Consider the following 25,146-nt stretch of genomic DNA (forward strand, 5'->3'; position numbering starts at 1 on the left):
ATGTTTCCGTATTCGCGATGTATTTGAATGGCAAATTATTATTTACTATGTAGCCTACTTCACTCGCATTCCAATATCCATGTAAAACAAAATGCTTTTCATAACATCACGGCGGTACAGTGATAACATTTAACGGCACAGATTTTACTACATATTTAAACTGAGCAGTGTGTTTTTATGCATTTAAATTTACATTTAATTTACAAATTTACAAATGTGAAGTGAAAATTCTGGGAATGTCAATTTATGTTTTTTTTTTCTACTGTAAATTATAATATGACTTAAACATAATATTATAATATGACTTGATATTTCCAAAAAACTACATTTAATTTGTAAGGGGTGGTTCAATCACAATAAAAATAACTGGTTTTCTAAAATAAAACCAGACTCGACAAGAAAGTACACAGAGTCCTATACCAGTTTTGACTGCCTGCCAGCCGATAGAGAAAGGGGTCCTGGCTTGCACGATGTAGAGGGTAACAGGACTGTGGTTGTCAGGTCCGGGGCCCCACGAGAGCTGAGCAGTCCTGTCTGTGACGTCCCCCACCAACACATCCACCGGAGCACCAGGGGGCCCTGTAGAGGGTAACGGGACTGTGGTTGTCAGGTCCGGGGCCCCACGAGAGCTGAGCAATCCTGTCTGTGATGTCCCCCACCAACACACCCACTGGAGCACCAGGGGGCCCTGACAACACCACCACCAGAGACAAAAAGGACTCAAACTTGCTGCGTATCCTCATCAGAGAAGGGCACAGCAAGGTTACCAAGTCTGCCCACAAAAGGTGACATGCTTAATATTCAGAACCAGGGAGAGAAATCCTTCACTTGATGATGGAAATACAAAAGGTTCTAAAGAGCATGAAGCAGGGAATTAATGCATTGATTTCAGATACCCCTGTAGTCATTACTTCAAGAGCTGAATAACAGAATAAAATAGAAATAGCGGGGCAAATTGTGAGGCCTTTTTAATTTATATTTGATAAAAGCTCCGAAAAGTGTAGAATACTGAGCAGTCTCCATGGGGGGAGATGCACATACCTCTGACAATTAAGTCTGCCGCTGCAGACACACTGTCCACTGCGGTATGCACCATGCAGACGTACTTCCCAGAGTGTTTCAGCTGCACGTTCCTGATCATAAGATCCCCAGAAGAGCCCTATAAAAAAAAAAAAAAGAGTATTATGTAAAAAAAATAAGTGGAGAAAGAAGTCTATCAATCCATCCATATGATTATTACATTCATATATTATGGAATGTCAATGCTATTGTTTACTACTTCAAAATAAACCATATAATTACTGTGGTATATTTGAAAGAAATTATACCAAATTAACATTATCTGTCACGATTCACACTGGGAGCACGGGAATGAAGGAGCGAGGAGACGAGGAGTAAAGTAAATTCCAATGTCTTTAATGAAAACAAAGCTGGGAACACAGGAACACGGGAAACACAGAACACAAAATGACATTTAACAGCGGATGGGAAATGAGGGGCAGTACACACTTTAAATACACAGTAACTAATTAAACCCAGCTGGAACCAATAGAACTAAATACGGACAGGAACAGGAAAAAACAAATATGGGCATAATAATAATACTGGAGCACGTGGGGGAGGAAAACAGCACGAGACATGGAACAGCGTCTGACATTATCAAAAGCATTATTTTGCAAATGAGTAAATAATTGAACAGACAATTACAAATAGTAGCCTATATGGTACACTACTATGTAAATGTTTTTGAAACAAGTCTCTTATGTTCACCAAGGGTGCATTTGTTTGATTAAAAATACAGTAAAACCAGTAATATTGTGAAATATTATTGCAATTTAAAATAATAATTTTCTATTTAAATATATTTTAAAATGCAATTTATTCTTTGATGGCAAAACTGAATTTTCAGCAGCCATTTCTCCAGTCTTCAGTGTCACATGATCCTTGAGAAATCATTCTAATATGATTTAATGCTCAAGAAGCATTTGTTATTATTTCCAATGAAAACGGTTGTGCTTCTTAATAAATATTTTTTTTCAGGATTCTTTAGTGAATAGAAAGTTGAAAAGAACATTTATTTGAAACAAATTTGTAAAATTATAATTGTCACTTTTGATCAATAGAATGCATCACTAAAAAAAAATATTTGAACGGTAGTGTATATTTCTATGGTAATGCTGTGGTACTTAAAGTCTCTAAAATCAAGTATATTTTCATTTCTGTAGTTACATCACATTTGGAAAATATCAAGAAACAAATGGCAATAGCAAAAAGCTGTGATATTTGATTGGCCCTTCAGTTCAGATAGGGTTCTTTTAACTCGCTTTGACAAGCAGTCCTTCTACTGTTAGCGAGAGCCCGCTATTCGTGCATTTGCTCATCGGTCTCTCCAGGTTCTCAAAAGCAATACTTGGCAACTTAAAAGCTCTGTGGATGATCTACACAGTGAGAGATTGGGTCCTGTGGATAGCTATTTGAGGTTCACTGTGTGTTAAACAGAGTGCGATGTAAATCCTGTAATCAGACAGATTTGTGCCTCTGTGTTCAGAGAGCGGCCAGGTGCCCTTGTACTCAAGTTCCCCCCATTGCTAGCTGAGCTAAAAAAAAAAGTTAAAACACCAGATTCCAAATCATTCCTCACTCGCATTCCTCTACCCCGAGTGATTTCAAAGAGGAATCCAAGGCTGCAGTAATTCAGAAATACAGCATTTAATATGGGCATAATAATAATACTGGAGCACGTGGGGGAGGAAAACAGCACGAGACATGGAACAGCGTCTGACATTATCAAAAGCATTATTTTGCAAATGAGTAAATAATTGAACAGACAATTACAAATAGTAGCCTATATGGTACACTACTATGTAAATGTTTTTGAAACAAGTCTCTTATGTTCACCAAGGGTGCATTTGTTTGATTAAAAATACAGTAAAACCAGTAATATTGTGAAATATTATTGCAATTTAAAATAATAATTTTCTATTTAAATATATTTTAAAATGCAATTTATTCTTTGATGGCAAAACTGAATTTTCAGCAGCCATTTCTCCAGTCTTCAGTGTCACATGATCCTTGAGAAATCATTCTAATATGATTTAATGCTCAAGAAGCATTTGTTATTATTTCCAATGAAAACGGTTGTGCTTCTTAATAAATATTTTTTTTCAGGATTCTTTAGTGAATAGAAAGTTGAAAAGAACATTTATTTGAAACAAATTTGTAAAATTATAATTGTCACTTTTGATCAATAGAATGCATCACTAAAAAAAAATATTTGAACGGTAGTGTATATTTCTATGGTAATGCTGTGGTACTTAAAGTCTCTAAAATCAAGTATATTTTCATTTCTGTAGTTACATCACATTTGGAAAATATCAAGAAACAAATGGCAATAGCAAAAAGCTGTGATATTTGATTGGCCCTTCAGTTCAGATAGGGTTCTTTTAACTCGCTTTGACAAGCAGTCCTTCTACTGTTAGCGAGAGCCCGCTATTCGTGCATTTGCTCATCGGTCTCTCCAGGTTCTCAAAAGCAATACTTGGCAACTTAAAAGCTCTGTGGATGATCTACACAGTGAGAGATTGGGTCCTGTGGATAGCTATTTGAGGTTCACTGTGTGTTAAACAGAGTGCGATGTAAATCCTGTAATCAGACAGATTTGTGCCTCTGTGTTCAGAGAGCGGCCAGGTGCCCTTGTACTCAAGTTCCCCCCATTACTAGCTAGGCAAAAAAAAAAAAAAAAAAAAAAAAAGCATTCCTCTACTCTGAGTGATTTCAAAGAGGAATCCAAGGCTACAGTATTTCAGGAATACAGAATTTGAAGCTTTGAATTAAAATGACTGACAGAAACGCACCCCTCCAATCATCCCGAAGTGATCGTGTCTACTGAAATCGATGAGCTTTCCGTTGAAGAACCACTTGAAGACGGGGTGTAGAGTGGAGTCTTTAGATACTTCACACGGCAAGACAATGCTCTCCCCCACTGTGGCATCCATACTCAAAGGAGGGACTGTAATCTTGGTTGGTTCTGTCAAAAAAAGAGAGATAAAGGAAAGAAAGGACCAAGACAGAAATGTTGAAGATCTTCAGTTATGCATTAATTCATGAGAAGCCATCAAAGTGTCCAAAAAACATGCATATGTAATGCCATAAGTTATTAAAAGAGTAAATTGAGAGAAAAAAAAAACTGCAACAGCAGCATATTTTTAATTAAACATGCAGAAAGCGACTGGGGTGAAAAGGATCAAGTCCGTTCCCGATGCTGTGGCTGGCTACGGATTTTGTTTTAACACCAGCGGCTGGACCAATAACTCACACATGACAAAAGCTTGGATGAGTTATACCTCTGTCAAACCGGCAGGAACATAAAACAACTATATATTTCATTATCAATTTCATGCTTGGGTTGCTCACTGTTTTTCCACTGGTTCTCATCCGGTTTAAGGCATCTGCTTAGAAGCAAGAGAAATGTGCTGTTTGTGAAATGTGAAAGGTGCTTTACCTTTGACCACTAAAGTCCCAGAACTGCTGGATGTACCAAAGGGGTTTTTGGCGACACAAGTGTACCTCCCTACGTCGGATTTGGTAACATTGGCAATTCTGAGGGTGCCATCCTCTGAGATGGTCCGCCTGCAACAGTAAATAAAAATTGTTGGATTAAATGTCAACACCAGTGACATCTTGCTATACCAATGCTTTTTATTCAATAATAAATAAACTTTATAAAAATTCAAACGTTTAGGGTATGCTTTTGATCATTTATACTTTTATCCAGCAAGGATGAATTAAATTGATCAAAACTGACACTTTTTTCTTTTCTTTTTTTTTTTTTCAATTTAAATTGACCAAATTTAGCTCCAAATCAGCATATTAGAATGATTTTTGAAGAATCCTGTGACACTGAAAACTGGAGTAATGGCTGCTGAAAATTCAGCTTTGCCATCAAAAGGAATAAATAACATTTTAAAATATATTAATATATATATAAAATATTTAAAACTGTAAGAATATTTAACAAAATAACTTTTAAACGGTAATGTATATGTGTGTGTGTGTGTTTGTGTGTGTTCAGGTTTATATGGTTTACGAAGACACAAATGAGTATAATGGCATAGGTATTACAACGTGAACATGGTTTATGAGGACACTTCCTGTGTCCTCCTAAACAAAATGGCTTAAAAACATACTAAACAGTTTTTTTTTAAAGTCTAAAAATGCAGAAAGTTTTCTGTGATGAGTAGGTTTAGGGTAATGATATAGAAAATACAGTTTGTACAGTTTAAAAACCATTACACCTATGGAGAGTGCCCGCAAACCACATACACCAACGTGTGTGTGTGTGTGTGTGTGTGTGTACAAACAAACAAAACAGATTCTCTCGCTCTCCTCAAACAGGTTTTTATTAGAGGTGGTTGTTCATACACAAGTTATGGATTTTTTTTATCACACCTAACCCTCAGTATTAAATGTGTATTTTCCTGAAAAGCCCTTATGCAAAGAAAATATACTTCCTTCAATATATTAAACGATTTCACAGTGTATTGAAAATATACAGAATAATATTTTGCTTTAATATATATAAATATATTGAATAATAGATAAGGAATTGCCACTTTCATACATTTTTTAACAATATATTTAATTGTATATATTTAAATATATTTAATATTAAATTATATATATTTCATATTTATATATTTAAACATATTTTGTCAATATATTTAATTATATATTATAATATATGTAATTTGTTATTCAGTAATACACTTTGTAACATATAGATCTACATGTGATAAGATATGGTACTGTATGTGTATAAATATATTGTACATATTTACTCATGCAGTATATACACACATATATAGACATATATAATATATTTCTTATATTTTATAATAATGTACATTATATATATTTCATATTGTCATATATAGCTAGTTAACAACAGCACAAGCACACTTGCATGTACTAAAGTATCTAGCAAAGAGACTATCAGCATGATGAAGAGTGCACAGCCATTACTTTTTAAATAAAGTAATCAAAAGTAATATATAGTCTTATTGGCGTTAGGCAAACACAGGCTCTATCTAACCTACCCACAGGCTCTATTCTTCAGCACAACGGTAACTCCAAAACCTCAGACATACCAGAAACCCTTTTAAATTCCAAAAATAATAGAACTTTAAACACTAACAGATCTCCCACCTATATTAATATTGAGCAAAACACATGAAATAACACTTACAAAATAACACTAAGATTTACTCTCCTTTAACAGCCAGAAGCAAAGCATGCTGGTAACTAGAAATCTGCTGTAATTCATTCTGTGAATGTGTGTATATACAGTATGTACAGTCACATTTATATGGGAACATGCATGCGCACAATAAAGGATACAACTTTATGAATATTACATGTAATGAATATTACTGTATGTATCAATATATAGCCATACATGGTCAATGCATATTGCAGTATATTGAAAAATATAAGCACTAGTTTCCCATATATGAAAATATATTATGTTATATATCACATTATATTTTGAAGTTTATTCCCATATATTTTTGTTCCATAAGGGTGTGAAAATTATGTGACTTGAGTAGGAGATATGTATGAGATATATAAGCATCCAAAATCTAAAAAAAAATTATATTATTATATTATTATAAAAAACTATTTTTGTAGAACTGTGTAAAAGTATTTGGGTGGTGAAACTGACAGTCTACTGGAACAGATGAAAGAATAAACAAAGATGGTCTTTAACCCAACAAGTTCTCTGACACACAAAGTCTGCTCAGGTACTGGATCAGAGCTTTAATTTTCAAGGATACAGCAACCTTCCTTCCTTCTTGCCTTCCCAAAAGGAATTCTTAAAGAGCCAGACTCAGCCTATTCCAGACAGAATAACACAAAAACTACCCGTATTTGTCTCGGCATGCTTGTGTTTATTTTTTTTAAAAGCCTGAAAACTGTAGAAAATCATTCAAATTAAATAGTCAAGAGTATTCAACAGGATACATTCAGTTAATGGGATTCTAAAAGATGAAACCTCCACATTCACGAGTGAATACTGCTATATTAAGGCCAAGAAGAAAGTGAAAGGGAAGAGGATGTAAAAGAGAAGCTGGTTTGAATTCTTACCTGCGGCCTTATCATTATCCAACACATGTAAGATGCTATCAACACATTAAAAAACGTTTCCAAAAAGGCAGCAAGAGCAGATGTGATTATGGAGCTCTTGTGGTTTGAATTCTTACCTGCGGCCTTATCATTATCCAACACATGTAAGATGCTATCAACACATTAAAAAGCGTTTCCAAAAAGGCAGCAAGAGCAGATGTGATTATGGAGCTCTTGCAGAAGCCTGTCTGGATCATGTGAGGAGAGGTTGATAGCGTCTGACTGAAATGCTAACCTGGCTAAAGATTTGACTTTGCAATAGAGCTGCAACAGCACAGACTAAACAGATTCTCTCGCTGTCCTCAAACAGGTTTTTATTAGTGGTGGCTGTTCATACACAGGTTATGGATTTTTCATATCCCTCCCCTAACCTTCAGTATTAAACGTGTATTTGGCAGATATGAATGATAGCTAAAATTGTGTAGGTTGTGTAGGAGAGGTGTGTGAGATGATAAGCGCATTGTAAGTGATAATTTATGCATTGTAAAATTAAAATGTCAAAAATAATCAAATAAATAATAGAAATAAAACAACAAATAATACACATGCTATAGGTTGGTCTAATGTGAATCAGAAAAATAAAACTGATTACTGCTTGGTTAACTGCTAGCTGGTTAGTTCATAGTCTTAAAATAGAGGTTAAGTTTATGCAACTGGCCCAAACTTGGCTCTTTTGGCTTAAAACAGGAAGCAATCACCTAGCAACCACCCTATCAACATGTTAAAAATACACAGAACACACAAAAATACACAGGTAGTGACTTTTGCTCCGCTCGCATTTTCTTCAGAAAAGGTTACAATTTTGATTTATTCTTATTTTGTATATTTCGTTTAACTGGAAACGTGTCAGATTTCATGCAACTGACGTCAGAAAACAATTCTCAGAAGTGCTCCATCGACCTTGATGTACATGAACAAACAATGCTGCTTTGCTTTTAATAACTAGGAATAGAATAGAAGGAATGATAGATAGATAAATAAATAGAGCAATGTAAATATATAACGCTGTGACCTTCTCCCAGAACAAATCAAACATGAGCGCAGCAGACCTGCCAGCTAAGAAATCAAACTATTTCAGTTGCGGCTTTTTAAAATAAATATGTATTTACTATGGCTCAGAGAACATGCTTTACGCCGAAAGCTTTGCTCTGATTTATTGACAAAAATATAAAACGCCGACCAGACGACCCGTGAGCAATGAGCTGCAAAACCAATAGGAAAAAAGGCAAGAGCTATCTGCTTACGGAACAAAACTTCTGACCACACAGAGTCACATTTATATTTGCGTCAAGACATTATGTCTTTGTAATCAGTCTCTGATCCTTCCTCTCCTGACTGCCCTGTGGAATACGATGACTAATCGATGCTTCTCGCATGTTGAGGCACGTCCAGAGAATCATAAGTCTACAGTGAGGCGGCAACACATATTGACTTGATACAAACTCAGGAGTGTGAGATGCAACATAAGATTGACATGTTCGTGTTTGCACCTCTTCAAACTAAATCAGAGTGTGATTGCTGTGAAAACATTTCAGACTCAACAATCACATATATTTACCCACAAAGCAGCTCTCTGTTCCTTTATTCATGACTAATGTAGGAGTCAGTGTGTTCTGAAGGGCACGGTACCTCAACTACTGTTCAAAAGTTTGGGTTTTATTTGACTGGAGTGCCAAGAGCACTAAATTAGACTAAAAGGGCATTTTTTTATTAACTAGACACCAATTACTGAATTGATATTCAATAATAATATTGCTTGAACAATGTAATTTGAAATTTTTTTTCTGCATAATATTTTCAGTTTTACATTAGATGTTAAATAATATGCATTATACAGTGTGTAATATGTAGTATATTAGTATTCCATTTGAAACACAATTAACCAGAGCGCACTGCGTGCCATAGTGTAGAGGTCTGCGCGGGACTATTTTTTTAGTCCCGCTCCCGCAAGGTTCTATTCCGCACCCACCCGCTCCCGCTATATATTCACTCTTTGTTCACCTGCTGTCCGCTTAGAATAATTTTCTTCCCGACCCGACTGTTCCTGCTAAATTTAGATCTCGTTTCCAGAATCTCACGTTTACATTTCCTCTACTGAAAAAAAGACATAGGCTAACAAATAAAAGTGTAGTCTGCACAAAATTGTAGGCTATGCTATTTTATTCGTCTTGTCAAGAGTCTTGAATTTATTGACTTTGACTTGAATTTATTAATTATCTTAAGACACAAAATTCATTTAATATTTTATGCAACACAGTAGGAAAAAAAGTGTAAGAGAAAATACAAATGTTGTACAAAAATCGTATTTCTTATTTTTATTCGTCTTATCAGGATACAATTCGTTTAACATTTACAACACAATCGGAAAAAGTGTGGCAGAGGAAAAAAACAAAAAATGTAGGTTGTACAAAAATAGCCTATTAGCTATTTTTATTCGTCTTGTCGAAATACTAAATTCGTTTGACATTTTTCTGTTAAAACAGGAAAGTCGCAGAGAAAATAAATAAATACCACATCTGTCATTTAAAATTATAGGCTAAGCAAAATATAAACAAAACTGAGTTGAACTCCTTCAAGGACAGCGCATCCACACTTTGCTCCATCCTTATTCTGCTCTGCCACTCATGGACAACCTGCCTGTTATGTCTGAGGGCCGTATATTTACCATTGGTACAGCCTGCTCTGAGCATCGTTATTCACATAACATGAAACTAGTGGATGCCACTTGCTGAATTAAACATGGACTCTTTACGAAAATGTTTATTGTTGCATATCGCATTATATTATATATAGACTACTATTTGTAAAAAAATTAGCAGTGTATATAGAGAGAATCTAACAACAAAATAACTATTTAAAAAAATGACAACTAGATGCCACTTGCTGAATTAAACATGCACTCTTTACTTGTGCATTCTGCACATTGTTTCATATAGGCTACTACTCCTAAAACAATAGCATGCAGTATGCACAATGTGCAACAGTGTATGCGCTTGACTTGACCCCCCATTTCCTTCAACAAATCTGAGTGGACTGTCAAACGTTAAGATATTTCTACTTAAAATCTGAAAATAACTGCAAATAACTATTTCCAAATGAACAATTAGATGCCACTTGCTTAAACATGCACTGTTTATTTATGCATATTGTTTCATAGAGGCTACTATTTCTAAAACAATAGTATGCACAATGTGGAATAATGTATCCCACAAGTGCTCTTGACTTGACTGTCCATTTCTTTTCTGATAGATGTGAGTGGACTGTCAAATGCTAAAACATTTCTACAAAATTCCCAAAAATGATAACAAGATGCCACTTGCTGAATTAAACACGCACTCACTGTGTTTACTGAAATCTTTCCTGAATATTCAATATTGTTGCATATGCTACAAAACAACAGTATGCAGCATACAGTACATACCGTGAAGTATGGAGTTAGGAGTAAGTTCGTACTCCATTTCAGACACTCCGAGGCTTACCCTGACCCTCTGATAGACAGTATCTGATATACAGTCTTGCACCTCTTGTCTCATTTCCTCCATTCGCTCTAACTTCCACTCCCTCTCCCGCTCCCCCTTTCCATCGCTCCCCCTCTCCCTCATCCAATAATCACATCACTCCACGGAGACCCTGGGCAGCATCAGTGAGTCATGGCATGTGTGTTCTCTCTCAGGTCCAGATGGACCACAGTGCACAGCGCGAGCTCCCATTGGTTATCACTCCATCCCCATCCATTACTGGAGATCATACACACGTCCCTCCTGCCACCTGTTCTGACATGGCCATGCTATAACGATTCTGTCCCATTGAAACCCCACAGGAGAGAGGCAGAACCAGGGGTGTATTAATTAGTGTTCCAGTAGGCACTCACTCTTGTGTGAAAAGTGCCATCAGGAAGAATGTTGTTGGTTTTGAATGTGCAACATCTGTGGCTTAGCAACTGTGTTCAGTATGGACAAAAAAAAGGCAATTATGTTTGAATAAAAATATAGAAAAACATCACACAGTAGTGGGATGATGCTTTGCAAATAATGACCGGTGAGGGAGAGAAAGTAGGAAACAGGAAGTTGAAAAATGCATTCTCATTATAAAATGTTACACTGTTATTTTTTATGCGAAGTAACGTTAATTTTGCATTATTTTTGAGCACAACTAGATTCCATTTAAGCACTTACATTTATTTTCATTTATCAGCATTAATTTGACTTTGATTTTAAAACTTCAAGAAGAAGAAATGTTGCTGAGTACCAAATCAGCATGTTAGAATGATTTTTGAAGATCGATGAAAATTCAGCTTTTAACAGTTATTTTAAATTGTTAAAAAAAAAAAAAACATCACAATATTAAATTCAACTCTTACTGCCCCAACACTTTTGAATGGTATTATATATCTTTTAACGCTGAATAAAAGTAACCTACAAACAAAAAAAATTCCTACAATGCTTGTGCACTGTAGATATACCCTCTATTCCACCCAACATGGGGAAAGGAGAGGTTTCAATGTCTGTGTTTATCAGTACATAAATTATATAAATGGAAACATAATCCACATTGCTTGTTGGAAAAAGGATATTATGGCATAAAACCATGCAGATGGATGCAAGAAAGTGCCCTGTGTGAACGTGCCTTAAGACTCTTCACCAGAACCCTGCACTACTGCAGTGCAAACAAACCCAAAGGCTCAGGGGACGACAGGAGTGCAAGCGGCTCATTTCACACCTTTCATTAGTGACCGGTCCGCTGACCCGTACCTCTTGCTGTCTTTTAGGAACTCGTTGCCTCTCCTCCAAGAGTAGGAAGCTCTGGGGGACGCATGCGGCCGGCATTCGATGATAGCTTCCCCACCTCTCTGGATCAGCGTGGTCTTCTTCACTGGGTTTTTTGAGAAGTCTGGAGGAGAGGCTGAAAGACAAGGGATTCAGGGTGTTTGGCTCAGATATGATTTTAGCTGACATATTTCACTATTAGAAATACTGAATACCAGTGTTCCCACACATCTAACCAATTTATTTTCATGACTTTTTAGTGATGCACTGAAATTATTATTATTTTTTTTAATCAAAACATGAAACCAAAATGAAATTTTTCATATAGCCAAAAACCGAAATTGAAAATAAAGTTTAATAATCAATTAACTGCATTTATTTAATAATCAGCACTCAAATAAAAACAGTTGTATATAAACATTTAAATTGCACATAAAGCACAAAGGTTTTTATATCAACTTTTTAATTATATAATTATGTTTCTACTCCAGTTCATTGTTGAAACATAAAAACATTTAAACAGTGCCTGTAATAAAAAATAAAATTCATAATAGCTTTATTCAAACATATATTAAACAATGAAGATATCACTCACAGCTTAAGTAAAATATAAGGATTTTTGCATATACAGTATTTAGCAAAACGTGTTATTTTTTCTAACTGTCTTACGAGGTTATGGAAATTGAATGGCTTGCCTGAGGTAAGTGTAATGTTTACAAGCTGTGTTATTGACATCTTTCCACGGTTGAAACACTGATTGAGTGATTACATAAGACATAACATATTTCAATAAGTTGTACTGTTTATTTCAACATACCTTCTGTTTATTTCATGTTTTAACTAGTAGTAAAAAAGAAGAGATGATCGGGTTCATTTTCAGCCAAATATTATCGGTTGATGAAATTTCTGCGCATTACTACTCTTCACTAATCATTTCTACTAATCATTCCTATTTTATTGAGATTTCTGTGGTGGTTTTCCATTTGTATTCTCAGATATATGAAGCTGATTAAATATAATTTAGAGCAGAACATAACTTTTCATATGTTCATACAGTACCAAATTCCATTAATTTCCAAGACTTTTCCAGGTCTGAAAATCACAATTTTAAAAATCCTTGATATTTTCATGTGGAAATACTGGTTCTTTGATAACATGGAAAGATGCTTACCCACAACTTTGAGCTCGGCACTTGCATATATGACTCCGTTATCATTCTCTGCCAAACACTGATACATCCCAGAATCCATCCGGTTTATGTTGGAGATGGTTAACCCGCCACCATCAACACGAATTCTGTCCTGAGCATAAACAAAACTGTCAGGACAGATTGCGAGCACCACTAATAACCTAGACATATAATATTTAAACATACAAACATTTCAACATGTACACTCTAACACACAATCAGCATATTTTAAGCCTTAGTACTTAGTAAAATGGGCTGAGGGGTGTTATTCTGGCAGTTAGTATTATCACCTGAGAGACCAAAGGCTGTCCATTCTTGAGCCATCGGTAAACAGGTTGAGGTTTTCCATTAGCCTTGCACTCCCAGTGAAGATCAGACTCAATAGCCATGTTTGCGTCATACAGAGTCTGCGACCACTGCAGGTGTTCCACATCTGTGTGAACAGCAATGAACTACTATAATACAAATGCAGAGGTCTGCATCCTACGTCTGACTCTCTGAACTTTCTCTCTTGAAATGCATTGCAACAATGATGAAAGCATTGTGTTTTATAAACTACCAAAAAATGAGGTTACTCTGTGCACATTCATTCGAGATGATTCTTCCTATCTTGTAGAAGAGCACAGTAGCAGTGCATATATTGTGGGCTCTCTGGGCAGACTAAACAACGCCTGCTATAGCCATTCTAATTAGTCTTGCCTTGACAATTGACAATAAAATCTATTCTTTCATTATTTATTATTTACCACAGGTTGCTATGTGATTTGTTATCTGACTCATTAAAAATTTAAATTTCTCTTATTGATTCTCCTGCGGTAATCGTGATGGCCGGTAAAACACTGCATGGGTAGGAGAGATAAAGAAAGATCTTTTAACACTGTGAAAAATACTCTGCATACAGTTTTTTGGACACAGCTGTCTAAATATTTCCAAAAAGGGCTAATTATCATCCAGTCAGTATTTTGACCATTGGCTATGTACACTTAAGTCAGTATTGGACCTTACTTTGAAATACAAGACGACCTTTAGCAATACTATGTCCTTTGGAGTTTTCGGCCACACATTCATAAAGTCCAGAATCCTCTGGACGGAAATATGGGATCTCTAGGACACCATTTGAGTGATTTATCTTCATTTTTCCTGGGAAGGGGCTTCCGTCCGCTCTCTTCCAGGAAATAGAAGGCACTGGACTGAGAAAAGTCAAGAAAAGAGACCATATTAGCATCACACTGTGCAAAGATGATATATGGAGGCTTAACATGATTCATCAAAGCAGATCATGTTACTAGTTAGTCAACATGTTACTCAATCCATTTCTGCACAATTACAATTCAAGTTTGACGTATTCTCCAGTCGCTTGCATGTATGTTTGATGTTTATTAAACATTTAGGGTAATTTAAGTTTTTTTGAGCCATTAATTAAATGAATATTTAAATACACTACCATTCAAATGTTTTGGTTTAGTAAGATTTTTTTTTTTTGAAAGAAAAATAAATAAATTAATACTTTTATTTACCAAGGACGCATTAATTAATTGATTAAAAGTGACACTAAAGACATTTATATTGTTACAAAAGATTTCTAATTCAAATAAATGCTGTTTCCATAAAAGTATTAAATCGCACATCTGTTTTCAACATTGATAATAAGAAGAAATGTTGCTTATGCACCAAATCACAAAATGATTTCTGAAGGATCACTGGAGTAATGGCTGCTGAAAACTCAGCTTTACCATCACAGGAATACATTTTAAAATATATTCAAATAGAAAATAGTTATTTTTAATTGTAATAATTTTTCATAATATTACCATTTTAAAGTATTTTAATCAAACAAATGCACCTTTAGTGAGCATAAGATACTTTCAATAACATAAAAAAATCTTGCCGACCCCAAACACTTGAATGGTAGCTTTATTAAATTCATAAATAACTAAGTAATAACTAAAATAAAAAAAATAAATGGTCTGACAGCCTATCTGTTTTGTGTTTGATAGCCCTCCAGTATCCCAGCATCCCTTAACACATTACCTGTGGACAATCCAAGGCCAGAACCCTGTCCCACACCTAGATCACAGTCTACAGCTGTTTTAAAAAATAATGCCTTCCCCTCTCCATCTGTTTCCTAGTACTTCACTAAGATTAAAGGATCCTGTATATTTCTGAGACATTTCTCTTAAATAAACTGCTAAGATGTACTATGTGCCAAGTGTGGCAATCCCCAGTTAGCAACGCAACCCTCTGGAGGCAAGGAGTCCATCTGTTAGTAAAGTAGAGACCTACTTTCCTAAAGCGAAACACTCCAGTCGAACCGATGATCCTTTGGCAACGTGGAGCATTTTTTCAAACTGGACTTCAATCTTTGGCTCATATTCCCCCATCACAGCTGAAAAATGAGGATAGACAAGCATAAGTCTTTTAGGGTAAAACCAATGTGCTTCAATTCAGAAATTATTATACTATTCACAGTATATATATACATCACTTTATGTGCAAACAAGGCATATAAACAAGTTCACAACACATGCAGCTTGCCAAGAAACCTTGCTGAAAAGACAATGGCTGGTCACCAGCATATGTAATGTTCTGGATGCTTGTGTTCCCACTAGGTTTTTAACTAGGTTAACAACGCTATTCATTTTTCAAATTGATTTTTTTTTTCAGTCATAGTCTTTTGACAATATTTTGTCATGTCATTTTTATTCATTTCAGTTCATTTGACTCATAATTATACTTTTATATTTAGTAAACAAGTAAAACTAGAAAAGAAAAATTTAACCGACAACTTTATATTTCTGAAAAATTTTAATAATATCCTATATGTGACCCTGGACCACTGGTCATAAGTCGCTGGGGTATATTTGTAGCAATAGCCAAAAATACATTGTATGGGTCAAAATTATAGATTTTTCTTTTATGCCAAAAAATCATTAGGATATTAAGTAAATATCATGTTCCATGAATATATTTTGTAAATTTCCTACTGTAAATATATTAAAACTTAATTTTTGATTAGTAATATGCATGGCTAAGAACTTCATTTGGACAACTTTAAAGGCGATTTTCTCAATATTTTGATTTTTTTTGCACCCTCAGATTTTCAAATAGTTGTATCTCAGCCAAATATTGTCCTATCCTAACAAACCATACATTAATGGAAAGCTTATTCCAGCTTTCATATGATGTATAAATCTCAATTTCGAAAAATTTACCCTTATGACTGGTTTTGTGGTCCAGGGTCACATATATTTAAAAAAAATAATTTCAGTGCACAACAATACATGTTATTTAATGGCAATGTCAAAAATAATAATACAACACTTTAACAGACCAAACTTGTATAAAAAAATTCATTATGAAAAACATTAATTTAAACATGTATCAAAAATATAAAACATATAGCATAACATAACATAACATGACATAACATAACATGAAAACAGTGCTTACATTAGGTAAGTTGTGAATTCTTAAAAAAAAATATATATAAACATATAATAAAAAATTTACAAATTATAATGAAAAGAAAAAAAAAACGTTACAAATTATAATGAAAAGAAAAAAAAACAAAAAGATCATGATGGTTTTGGCTATGCTGATCAACCTGCACCAACTAGAAAATCATGTAAATTTATGCTGGCCTAAAATGGTCTTTTCAGCAGGGAATGTAGATCAAACGCAAGAAAAAGTAAGAAATACGAATTAGTAAAGTAGTACAGCAGTGCCCAAAATATTCATAGATAAAAATATTCAATATTCACATTAACTCAAGATATTCAAAACCTCTCCGCCTTACTTCATATACCTTGTCTGTGTGAATATTAAACAGACACTAATGACTGGTGATGTTGAGCCTCCCAGGTTATATGTGTGTGTGTGTGTGTGAGGGTTGAAGTCTTCTTTCTTAATGCAGAATCTTTTCTCCTTCTCTCTCTCTCTCTCTCTCTCTCTCTCTGGCTGAGCACGGCTCAGAGACTATGAATACACAATGCTATGTCTCTGAGTGGCAGCAAAGCAAACACCGTCATGCTCAAATCTACTGATTCATCACTGTTAGCAGTTCCTCCAGGCTACTCACCGTCCCGACGTAACACCACTGGAGTTGGGGAACTGTAGACGGTTGTATTGGTCATCACATTCCTTACCACACATGTGTAGTTGCCCACGTCTGATGTCTCAACTTTTGCAATATACAAGTTTCCAGTCCTCTGGGACACAAATCGTCGGTTGTCCCCAACAACAATGCTGGGGCGGCCATTGAATATCCAGGAGTATCTGATTTCTGAGGAGAAAATTGTCAGATGACAGTCAATTTTTTGCCAACTCAGATATATAGTCAACATGCCCTACTAAGTGTATAGCTTGATGCATTATGAAATAGAACATTTGAAAACTGTTTTAAAATCTTTTTTTATTTTTTATTTTTTTTATTAAATTTGTGGATGAAATTTAGATGCGTATGTTCTCAGCTTGTTAGAGCTCAGCTGTGGGAAAGGAGTTTATATATAACAAGGTTAAAACAATACAAGCAACAGGAGCTGAAAACTAATATTGTTCCATAAAAAAGGCATATTCTGGCTCTGCAAACAACTTGACAAAATCTGCATTTACTCTTCATGATTACAAATAAACACAACATTACAATGTAAGATCATAAAGTGTGACAGAAATATTACAAATGAGTCTGTGTATGAAAAGCATTCTGATGCTATAGAAACAGTTTGAGAACAAGTTTTAAGACAAAATAAATAATTAAATCATTCATTTTGACAAACTACACCCTATTTATTTTCATAAAGGCAAAATATGCGCATTTGTATTATGCTGGCATATGGCATATTTCTCTAAAATAACCCTTATACTGTCAAAACAATTAAGACAACTTTAAATTTTCCACCACAAAATGTCCAACGCTTTGGTTTGTGACATCTTTATAAAAATAAATAGTGAAATCAAATCATCTACATTAATAAATAAAGAATGAAAGTCAAAGTTTGTGCTTATTGTAATTAGAATAATATATGTACAGCAAATTTGTTTTATTATCAACACAAAGCAAATGAATGGGTTTTCGATTTAATTATTTTGCTTTTAACAGTCTTTTTGTGATATAAGCTCATTTTGTAATAGTCGTCATCATTTTTCTTCTATTTCTATTCGTTCATGTCACCTCTCACTCTTTCTTAATGAGACAGGAATACAGGAAGCCTGCACAGCAATGCCTGTGGTATGAAATGAAGTATGAAAGTATCAAATTAAGCAGCGTTTATTAGAGGGCAGAAAGGGGGTTAGAGTGGCTGAAAAGTGGATTGATAAGGGCTATTTAAGGTTCAAACAGCATATCTAAGAGTGTACAGCACCGAGGAAAAATAACCATTTGGCTTCAAGACAGAAAAAGGTGAATTAAAACCATCATAAATGGAGTGGTGACAAGGTGAGGGACCTCTCGTCATTACTGGGCACTGTGCTCAAGGCTTTTGGTCTCATAGGAAACACATTCACAGCCACTATAATCTGAAACCATGTGACAGAGTAGACCAATGAACACGGCTATTTATGAGTAAAAAGAGGTGATTTTTACTTTAGGTAGCAGTTACTGTGCAGTAACGGAGAGCTGTCTCTAAAATTCACAAGGTTCAGTTCAGTGCTCCAACTTGTCTAGAAAACAACCAACAGTAATTTAACATCAAAATAATACTAAAGTAAGAATCAACCAAAATTACCTCTTATTCAGTATATACACACACATTAAATTTTAGGGGTCAGTAATTTTTTTATGTATTTTTTTTTTTGACAAAGAAAGAAATAAGAAACAATACTTTAATTAATTAATTATTATTAATTATTAGTTACAAAATATTTTTATATTTTTATTATATATTTTAAATAACTGCTGTTTTTTTTTCATTTTCTGTTACTCAAAGAATTCTAAAAAAGTAAGTACATTTTAGAATGTATTACAATAGAAAACTATTAGTTATTTTAAATCATTTTAAATTGTAATAATATTTCACAATATTACAGTTTTGCTCTTTTTAGATCAAATTAATGCAGCCTCTGTGAGCATAATATAATATTTTTGACTCTAAACATTTGAACGGTAATATATATATTATAGAAATTACCCCATGTCCCCATTTTTCAAAACGCTTATAAATCATACAGAATGGAGTGTATTGAAAATCTGAAATAGCACAAAGTTTCCTGTGAGGGGGTGTGTGTGTGTGTGCGTGTGTATGTGTGTATACACACACTAAATATTCACACACTATATATTTACTAATGTACACTATATACACACACACACACGCATATATATATATATATATATATATGTAAACAAAAACTTTTATTATATTTATCCATAAAATATATATAATTATGACAAAATAAAAATGCAAGGCAGCATAATCTTAGTTGCACCAGAGTGGGGAAAAAAGGTGATTCCCACAAGGAAAATGTCAGATTTCAAACTGCACACATCTCTTCCCAGGTATTATATAGACCTCCATGGTTTTACCCCTGGGGAAAAAAAAAAAAAACCCTTCAAGGACTGATCTGCGGTATCTAGCCATTGTATTAATTCCCATGAAGCATTATACATATGAAAGAGCCTCGGATTACAGAGTGTGGCAAAGAGTCAAGGGTGGTGTGATGGGAGAAGGAGGGATGGAAAATAGAAAATATGGTGGAGGGTGGCTGCGGGGAGCGGGGAAGTTGTGGGTCACTTAAGACCATTGATTTGACTGGAAATGTGGCGGAATGACAGAACGGCGGTGCGGTGGCATGAAATTGCACCTCTGGCACATCTGTGCATGGCTCTTTGAGAGGCTGCTAATCAGCTGTACACAGACACAGGAGAGGTGCACAGCTGGACCGGGGGATAAAGAGGCATGTCGCTTTAAAACAACCACCACATGCCATTATTACCTTCCAACAGAAGGCCATGGCTTAAGAAAATAACCTTTCCAAATGACCACAAGGGCACAAGTGCCATTAAGAAGGAGGAGGGGAAGCTAAATGCCAAGAGGTTGGTGCATGAATGCAAGAATGTGAGCCATTGTGCTCCAGTCATTTGAAAGCTTGATTTGCTCACAATTTGAGATGATTAAGATACATTCTGAACCAGCATGTACTATACATACTAAGTGAGCAGAGTGGAGAGATAGGTTTGCCACTTGAAGAGAATTCCTGACCTTGGAGTTGCTTAGCATTATTCCACAGGCTATACACAAAGCTTAAATTGATTTTTTTTAAATGTGCTGCGGAAAGAGGTCAACAGATTTTGCGAACAATTGTCACTCTTGCTTTTTATGATTCATACGAAGTAAAGTGGAAAGGTATTGATAACTTTAAAGAATAGCGGCTTGTGAATTTGTTTGTAAAAAAAAAATCCTAATGCACGTAATAAATAACATTCAAATTCATACAGAATACAATAAAATGTACCTCCAAAGTGGGGCGGCGGACCACACAGGAGCACAACAGCCTGTCCTTCTCTCACTAATACTGGACTTCTGGCCTTGCTGCTGAAATTCTGCAGGTCTGCGAAAACAAAATAATAGGATCGGCTTTACTTTTCATTAAAGGCACTGTCATCGCTCTGATGTGCAACAGACGACTCACAGAGCAGGGACCTTTAGAAATGCCACTCTACAGCCCAGGAAGGGACAGGCAAAAATGACATCCCAGACTGGGCTAAAGTTGTGGTGTTTATTCAAATATCAGCTATCCAGCCTCATGAATGTATGCCTGTGTGAAATGAGTTGTGTTCTGTGTAAATAAAAGACACACTGCACAAAATATAAAAATTTAGTGAGAATTTGCAAGTGGGGTAAAAAAAAAAAAAAAAAACACTTAGCTGTATGAAATGCCACTTAGGTATACGATACGATACAATACGATACAACTTTATTGTCAGACAAGGTCTGAAATTTGTCTTGCGTTAAAGCAGGTTCACTCACAATTACAAGACTTTATCACATGGACAAAACGCTGACAAAACTTTCACAATCACATAAAAAAAAAAAAAAAACATATATATATGGTTGTCAGGGTAACTGTGTTAATTACATAATTACATATTGTCAGATCTATATTCTAGAGATCAGACCAAGGTAAAATGTGCCCTTGAACAATAAAATATGTGGTCATAAAATATGACTAACAGCAAAGTACAACATGCTTGGTAAAGGCTTCAATTCCCTGTATATCTTGTATGCAATATGAGATGCTTTGGATAAGTGTTTGCTAAATGCATAAACAGGAAAAAGACAAAAATCATAAAACTAAATAAAAACATAATGAAAAGCTTTCCTCATTATAAATCAAGAAATAAAAATGTATTCTTCAAAACTTCAGAACTGATGGCTATGTGAGGAGGTAAATCATTGGGAAAATGCTTCTTCCCACTCTGTAAATGCACCACCAATTAGTCCTACAACAATTTCCTGCATCACTCAAGACCTGAAAAGACACATCTACATGTGAAATTTCGAATGAACAATGTTTTTTTTTTTCTTTCATATGTACACACAATATGAACGAGGCAGTGTTATTATGATTATCTTTTGATTTAAGACTTTTTTTTTTTTTTTTTCACGACAGGCTGCATTTTAGATAGCACCATTGGACATCTCCTGATGGAATTTTCCAGATAGGAAAATATAGTTGTCAGTTTAAAAGCCTGCTACATCTAGGGAAGAAAGTATATCTTAACCACTAATGGACCATATGAAAGATAACATAGTGCACATTTTACATATTATGCATTTAAGCTTCCAAAGGATGCATATATAAAGACAGTATAGTCAAAGTAATAGTAATCAAGTGCAGAAGAGACTGTCAGGTGCTATTTTCAAATGTTCACAAATACAAAGCATACAGTTTAATTTGCACTTACATGCAAACTCCACTTTAGCCTCTCGGCTCAGGATGGTTCCAAATGCATTAGTGGCGATACACTGGTAAACACCACCGTGTTTAGTTGCCTGAGGGTTATTGATCAAAAGGTTTCCCTCAACAAGGCTGTAGTCCATGTCAATATCAAGATCTGTCCTGTTGAATTTCCACCTAAATATGAAACAGGTGGAGTGAGCATGGGATAATGATGATAAGAAGTTTAAGAATTAAAAACAAATATTTTCTGTGTAATTCGAATACATTATTTACATCAAGAATAAAATACAGTATACAATGAATCCAAAAGCAGCAATGTTATCACTAAAAAAAAACTAAAACAAAAAATTTTAAATAGAACTTAAATAAAATAAAATTTGTAGATAAAAACCTTAAAAAGAAAAAACTAAAAGAAGAATAAAATTAGTTGGCCAAGTTGGTAGCCTTGGCAAATATCTGAAATACAAAGTATTAAAATTACTAAAACTAAAACTGAATTCAAAATTTATAAAAACCTAACTAACTAACTAACTAACTAAGTAAATAACAACAAAATAACTAAAATTAAAATAAAAAACCCTCAAATTTTTTATAAATACTATAATAGTACATTAATAATATTAAAATAACACTGTTCAAAAGGCTGACACTAGTGACAAAATGTTTCGTCAATGTCAATTTGTCACAAATGCAGAATCTTCAAAATATGATTTTCAAATTTCATATTTCATTCCAACTTTTTTTTTTTTAATTCTTACACTTTTGTTTAATTCCAGGCATACATTCCAGGCACAAAACAAAAAAACAAACTATATTTTCATTTGAGGAAAATAGTCATACTTGTAATGTGGTGCTGGACTTCCCTTGGCTTTGCAGTTAATAAATATCTTGTTGTCCTCTGCGCTTAAAGGGAAAACACTGTCACTGGGCTCTTGGGTGAACACTGGGCCATGTCGAATAATCCTCTCTAGAAGAAAGAACAAGAAGACTTTCAAAAAGCTCAAAATCCACAATCTGGAACATGAATCTAGATCGTAAAACAGGTGTGAACACATCAGGTCCACATTATGTCTAATGTGTGCTATTCATTTATTTTCAGCAACTTCCCACAATGAGCTCATTAGATATGCAACATAAACACGTGCCAGAGGAACAGCTTTCATTTCCCCTCTTGTAACAGAAAGCACACCAACATGACGTCCTCCTTTTGGCAGGCCCGTAACACGCATGGCAGTCTGTTGTTTCGGTTGACTGCTGCCAAGACACCAATCCACCTCCCTAATTACCCCATGTTGTGGTAATTACTCTAGTGAAATGTATCATTTCTTAAATGAATAAACAAGCTCTCAGAAACATGTCTGCCTCTTCACAGAGAAAGGAATTGTGCTTTCTACTGTATATTTTTCCTTCCTCAATAAAACTCACCTGTATTTTTTCCCTATTCTCTTTGAGTGAATGAAATTCATTTTTACAGGTCCCTAACCTTGACGAGGACAAAAAAATTACCCTCCCACATCATCAAGCTAATGGAAGTGTCCGGGGCGTGTTTTCCTGGGGTGAGGCCCCTGTCTCCTCACGCTGTGGGAGATGCTACCTTTTTTCACTTTCCCTTTTGTGTGTCCTTTGAACGACAGGAATTAATGAAGCATTTAGAGCGAGGAGTAGCACATTTACAGTAGTCCACATTTAGCTGTCATTTGCGGAGGGGACATGTCCCCATCACTTTTTCTCATGGATGATTTTGCCCCCAAACCTTTATGGAATTTACAACAGGGAAGAATACAATACAATGGAAGCATCTAGAGTTCTCAAGTAGGACTGTTCATTCCAAGTACACTGGAGAAAAAAAAAAGGAAAATGTACTGGTAATTTTCTGCCAGGACATTATCCAGTAATTGTATGGACATTTCCATTAACGCTAAAACACAACGCAATGAATTTCAAAATTCTAAATAAAGGAAAAACACCTGTAATGAAATTCCTTCATATTAATACAGTACATTGTGCCCTATTTTTATGGATTTTTTTTTTTTTTTTACAGTGTACAGGTGCATCTCAATAAATTAGAATGTCGTGGAAAAGTTAATTTCAGTAATTCAATTAGCGAGGGTAATGAATAATGATCTGCTGTTGGAATATGTTTATTTTTATGTAAACATTAAATATAATCAGAATGTTCACTCCTAATATGCACTACTGTTCAACAGTTTGTTGTCAGTATGCTTTTTTAAAGGAATTAATACTTTTATTCAGCAAGGATGCATTACATTTATCAAAAGTGATAGTAAAGACAAACAATTTTATGTTACAAAAAATTCAAATAAATGCTGTTCTTTTGCAACATAACTGTTTTCAGCTGTGATAATAATAATGTCATAAGTTCATTTGAATTGAATTGGTTCGACAAGAATGACTTTCCCACTGTGTAATCCACTGTGAAATTGTTGTGTAAATTAATTTGTACATTTTATTTCTAATCATAATGTTACTGTAATGTTATTAAAGTTATTAATAATTTACTTACACTTACAAATAATCAAATTTCCAGCAGGGATTCTTTAAAATGAGGGCAGCCAACCTAGTTTAATAACGTCTCTAGGTTATGTATGTAACCATGGTTCCCCGAGGGAACGAGACGTTGCGTCGAAATCGCTTTGGGAACGCCCCTGCGTGACCGCGTTCTGAAGCACGTGTCAAATCAGTCCAATGGAGTAGCGAGACGTCACGAGCGGGGTGACGTAAGCACCAGAAAGTATAAAAGCGCATCCGGCAGAGCGCAAACCAGCTTCGATGAAGTAGCGCCTGGAGGGATGCACTGAGCCCTGAAGCACCGAGGGTGGGGTATCAATGAACATCCGTGAGGGCACCGAGGAGGATTGGGCACCGTATACTGAGGTGTTATCCTTTCCTCCCCAGGTGGGCTGCCCTCAGGGACCTGACAATGGTAGGACCATTTAGCCGAGGTCCTCTTAGACAAAATAACAGTCCGCAGATCCGTTTTCGGTCTAGAAGACCCCGACTGAGAGCATCGCCACAACCCCCGATCTTCTTGTGGAGGGGTGCGGGTTGCAACGCTCGTTTTTTTTTTTTGTTTTTTTTTAAGATTTGCGA

General features: G+C 35.1%; 1 protein-coding gene across 1 annotated transcript in view; it reads right to left on the reverse strand.

Moving 5' to 3' along the window:
• LOC107680691 (contactin-4-like) overlaps positions 1-25,146 on the reverse strand; it is a 103,452-nt gene that overhangs the window by 16,821 nt on the left and 61,485 nt on the right. Inside the window, exons 3-15 of the mRNA XM_016476700.1 lie at positions 22,876-23,002; positions 22,040-22,209; positions 20,587-20,682; positions 17,216-17,419; positions 15,421-15,523; positions 14,143-14,327; positions 13,428-13,570; positions 13,120-13,249; positions 11,934-12,084; positions 4,502-4,629; positions 3,855-4,027; positions 1,042-1,159; positions 555-688 (exon numbers count right to left, since the gene is read on the reverse strand). Of these exons, the coding sequence (XP_016332186.1) occupies positions 555-688; positions 1,042-1,159; positions 3,855-4,027; positions 4,502-4,629; positions 11,934-12,084; positions 13,120-13,249; positions 13,428-13,570; positions 14,143-14,327; positions 15,421-15,523; positions 17,216-17,419; positions 20,587-20,682; positions 22,040-22,209; positions 22,876-23,002 (1,862 nt within the window). The remainder of the gene's footprint in view (positions 1-554; positions 689-1,041; positions 1,160-3,854; positions 4,028-4,501; positions 4,630-11,933; positions 12,085-13,119; positions 13,250-13,427; positions 13,571-14,142; positions 14,328-15,420; positions 15,524-17,215; positions 17,420-20,586; positions 20,683-22,039; positions 22,210-22,875; positions 23,003-25,146) is intronic.

Source organism: Sinocyclocheilus anshuiensis, unplaced genomic scaffold (genome assembly GCF_001515605.1).
Source record: "Sinocyclocheilus anshuiensis isolate Anshui unplaced genomic scaffold, SAMN03320099.WGS_v1.1 scaffold396, whole genome shotgun sequence".
Classification (NCBI taxonomy): Eukaryota; Metazoa; Chordata; class Actinopteri; order Cypriniformes; family Cyprinidae; genus Sinocyclocheilus; species Sinocyclocheilus anshuiensis.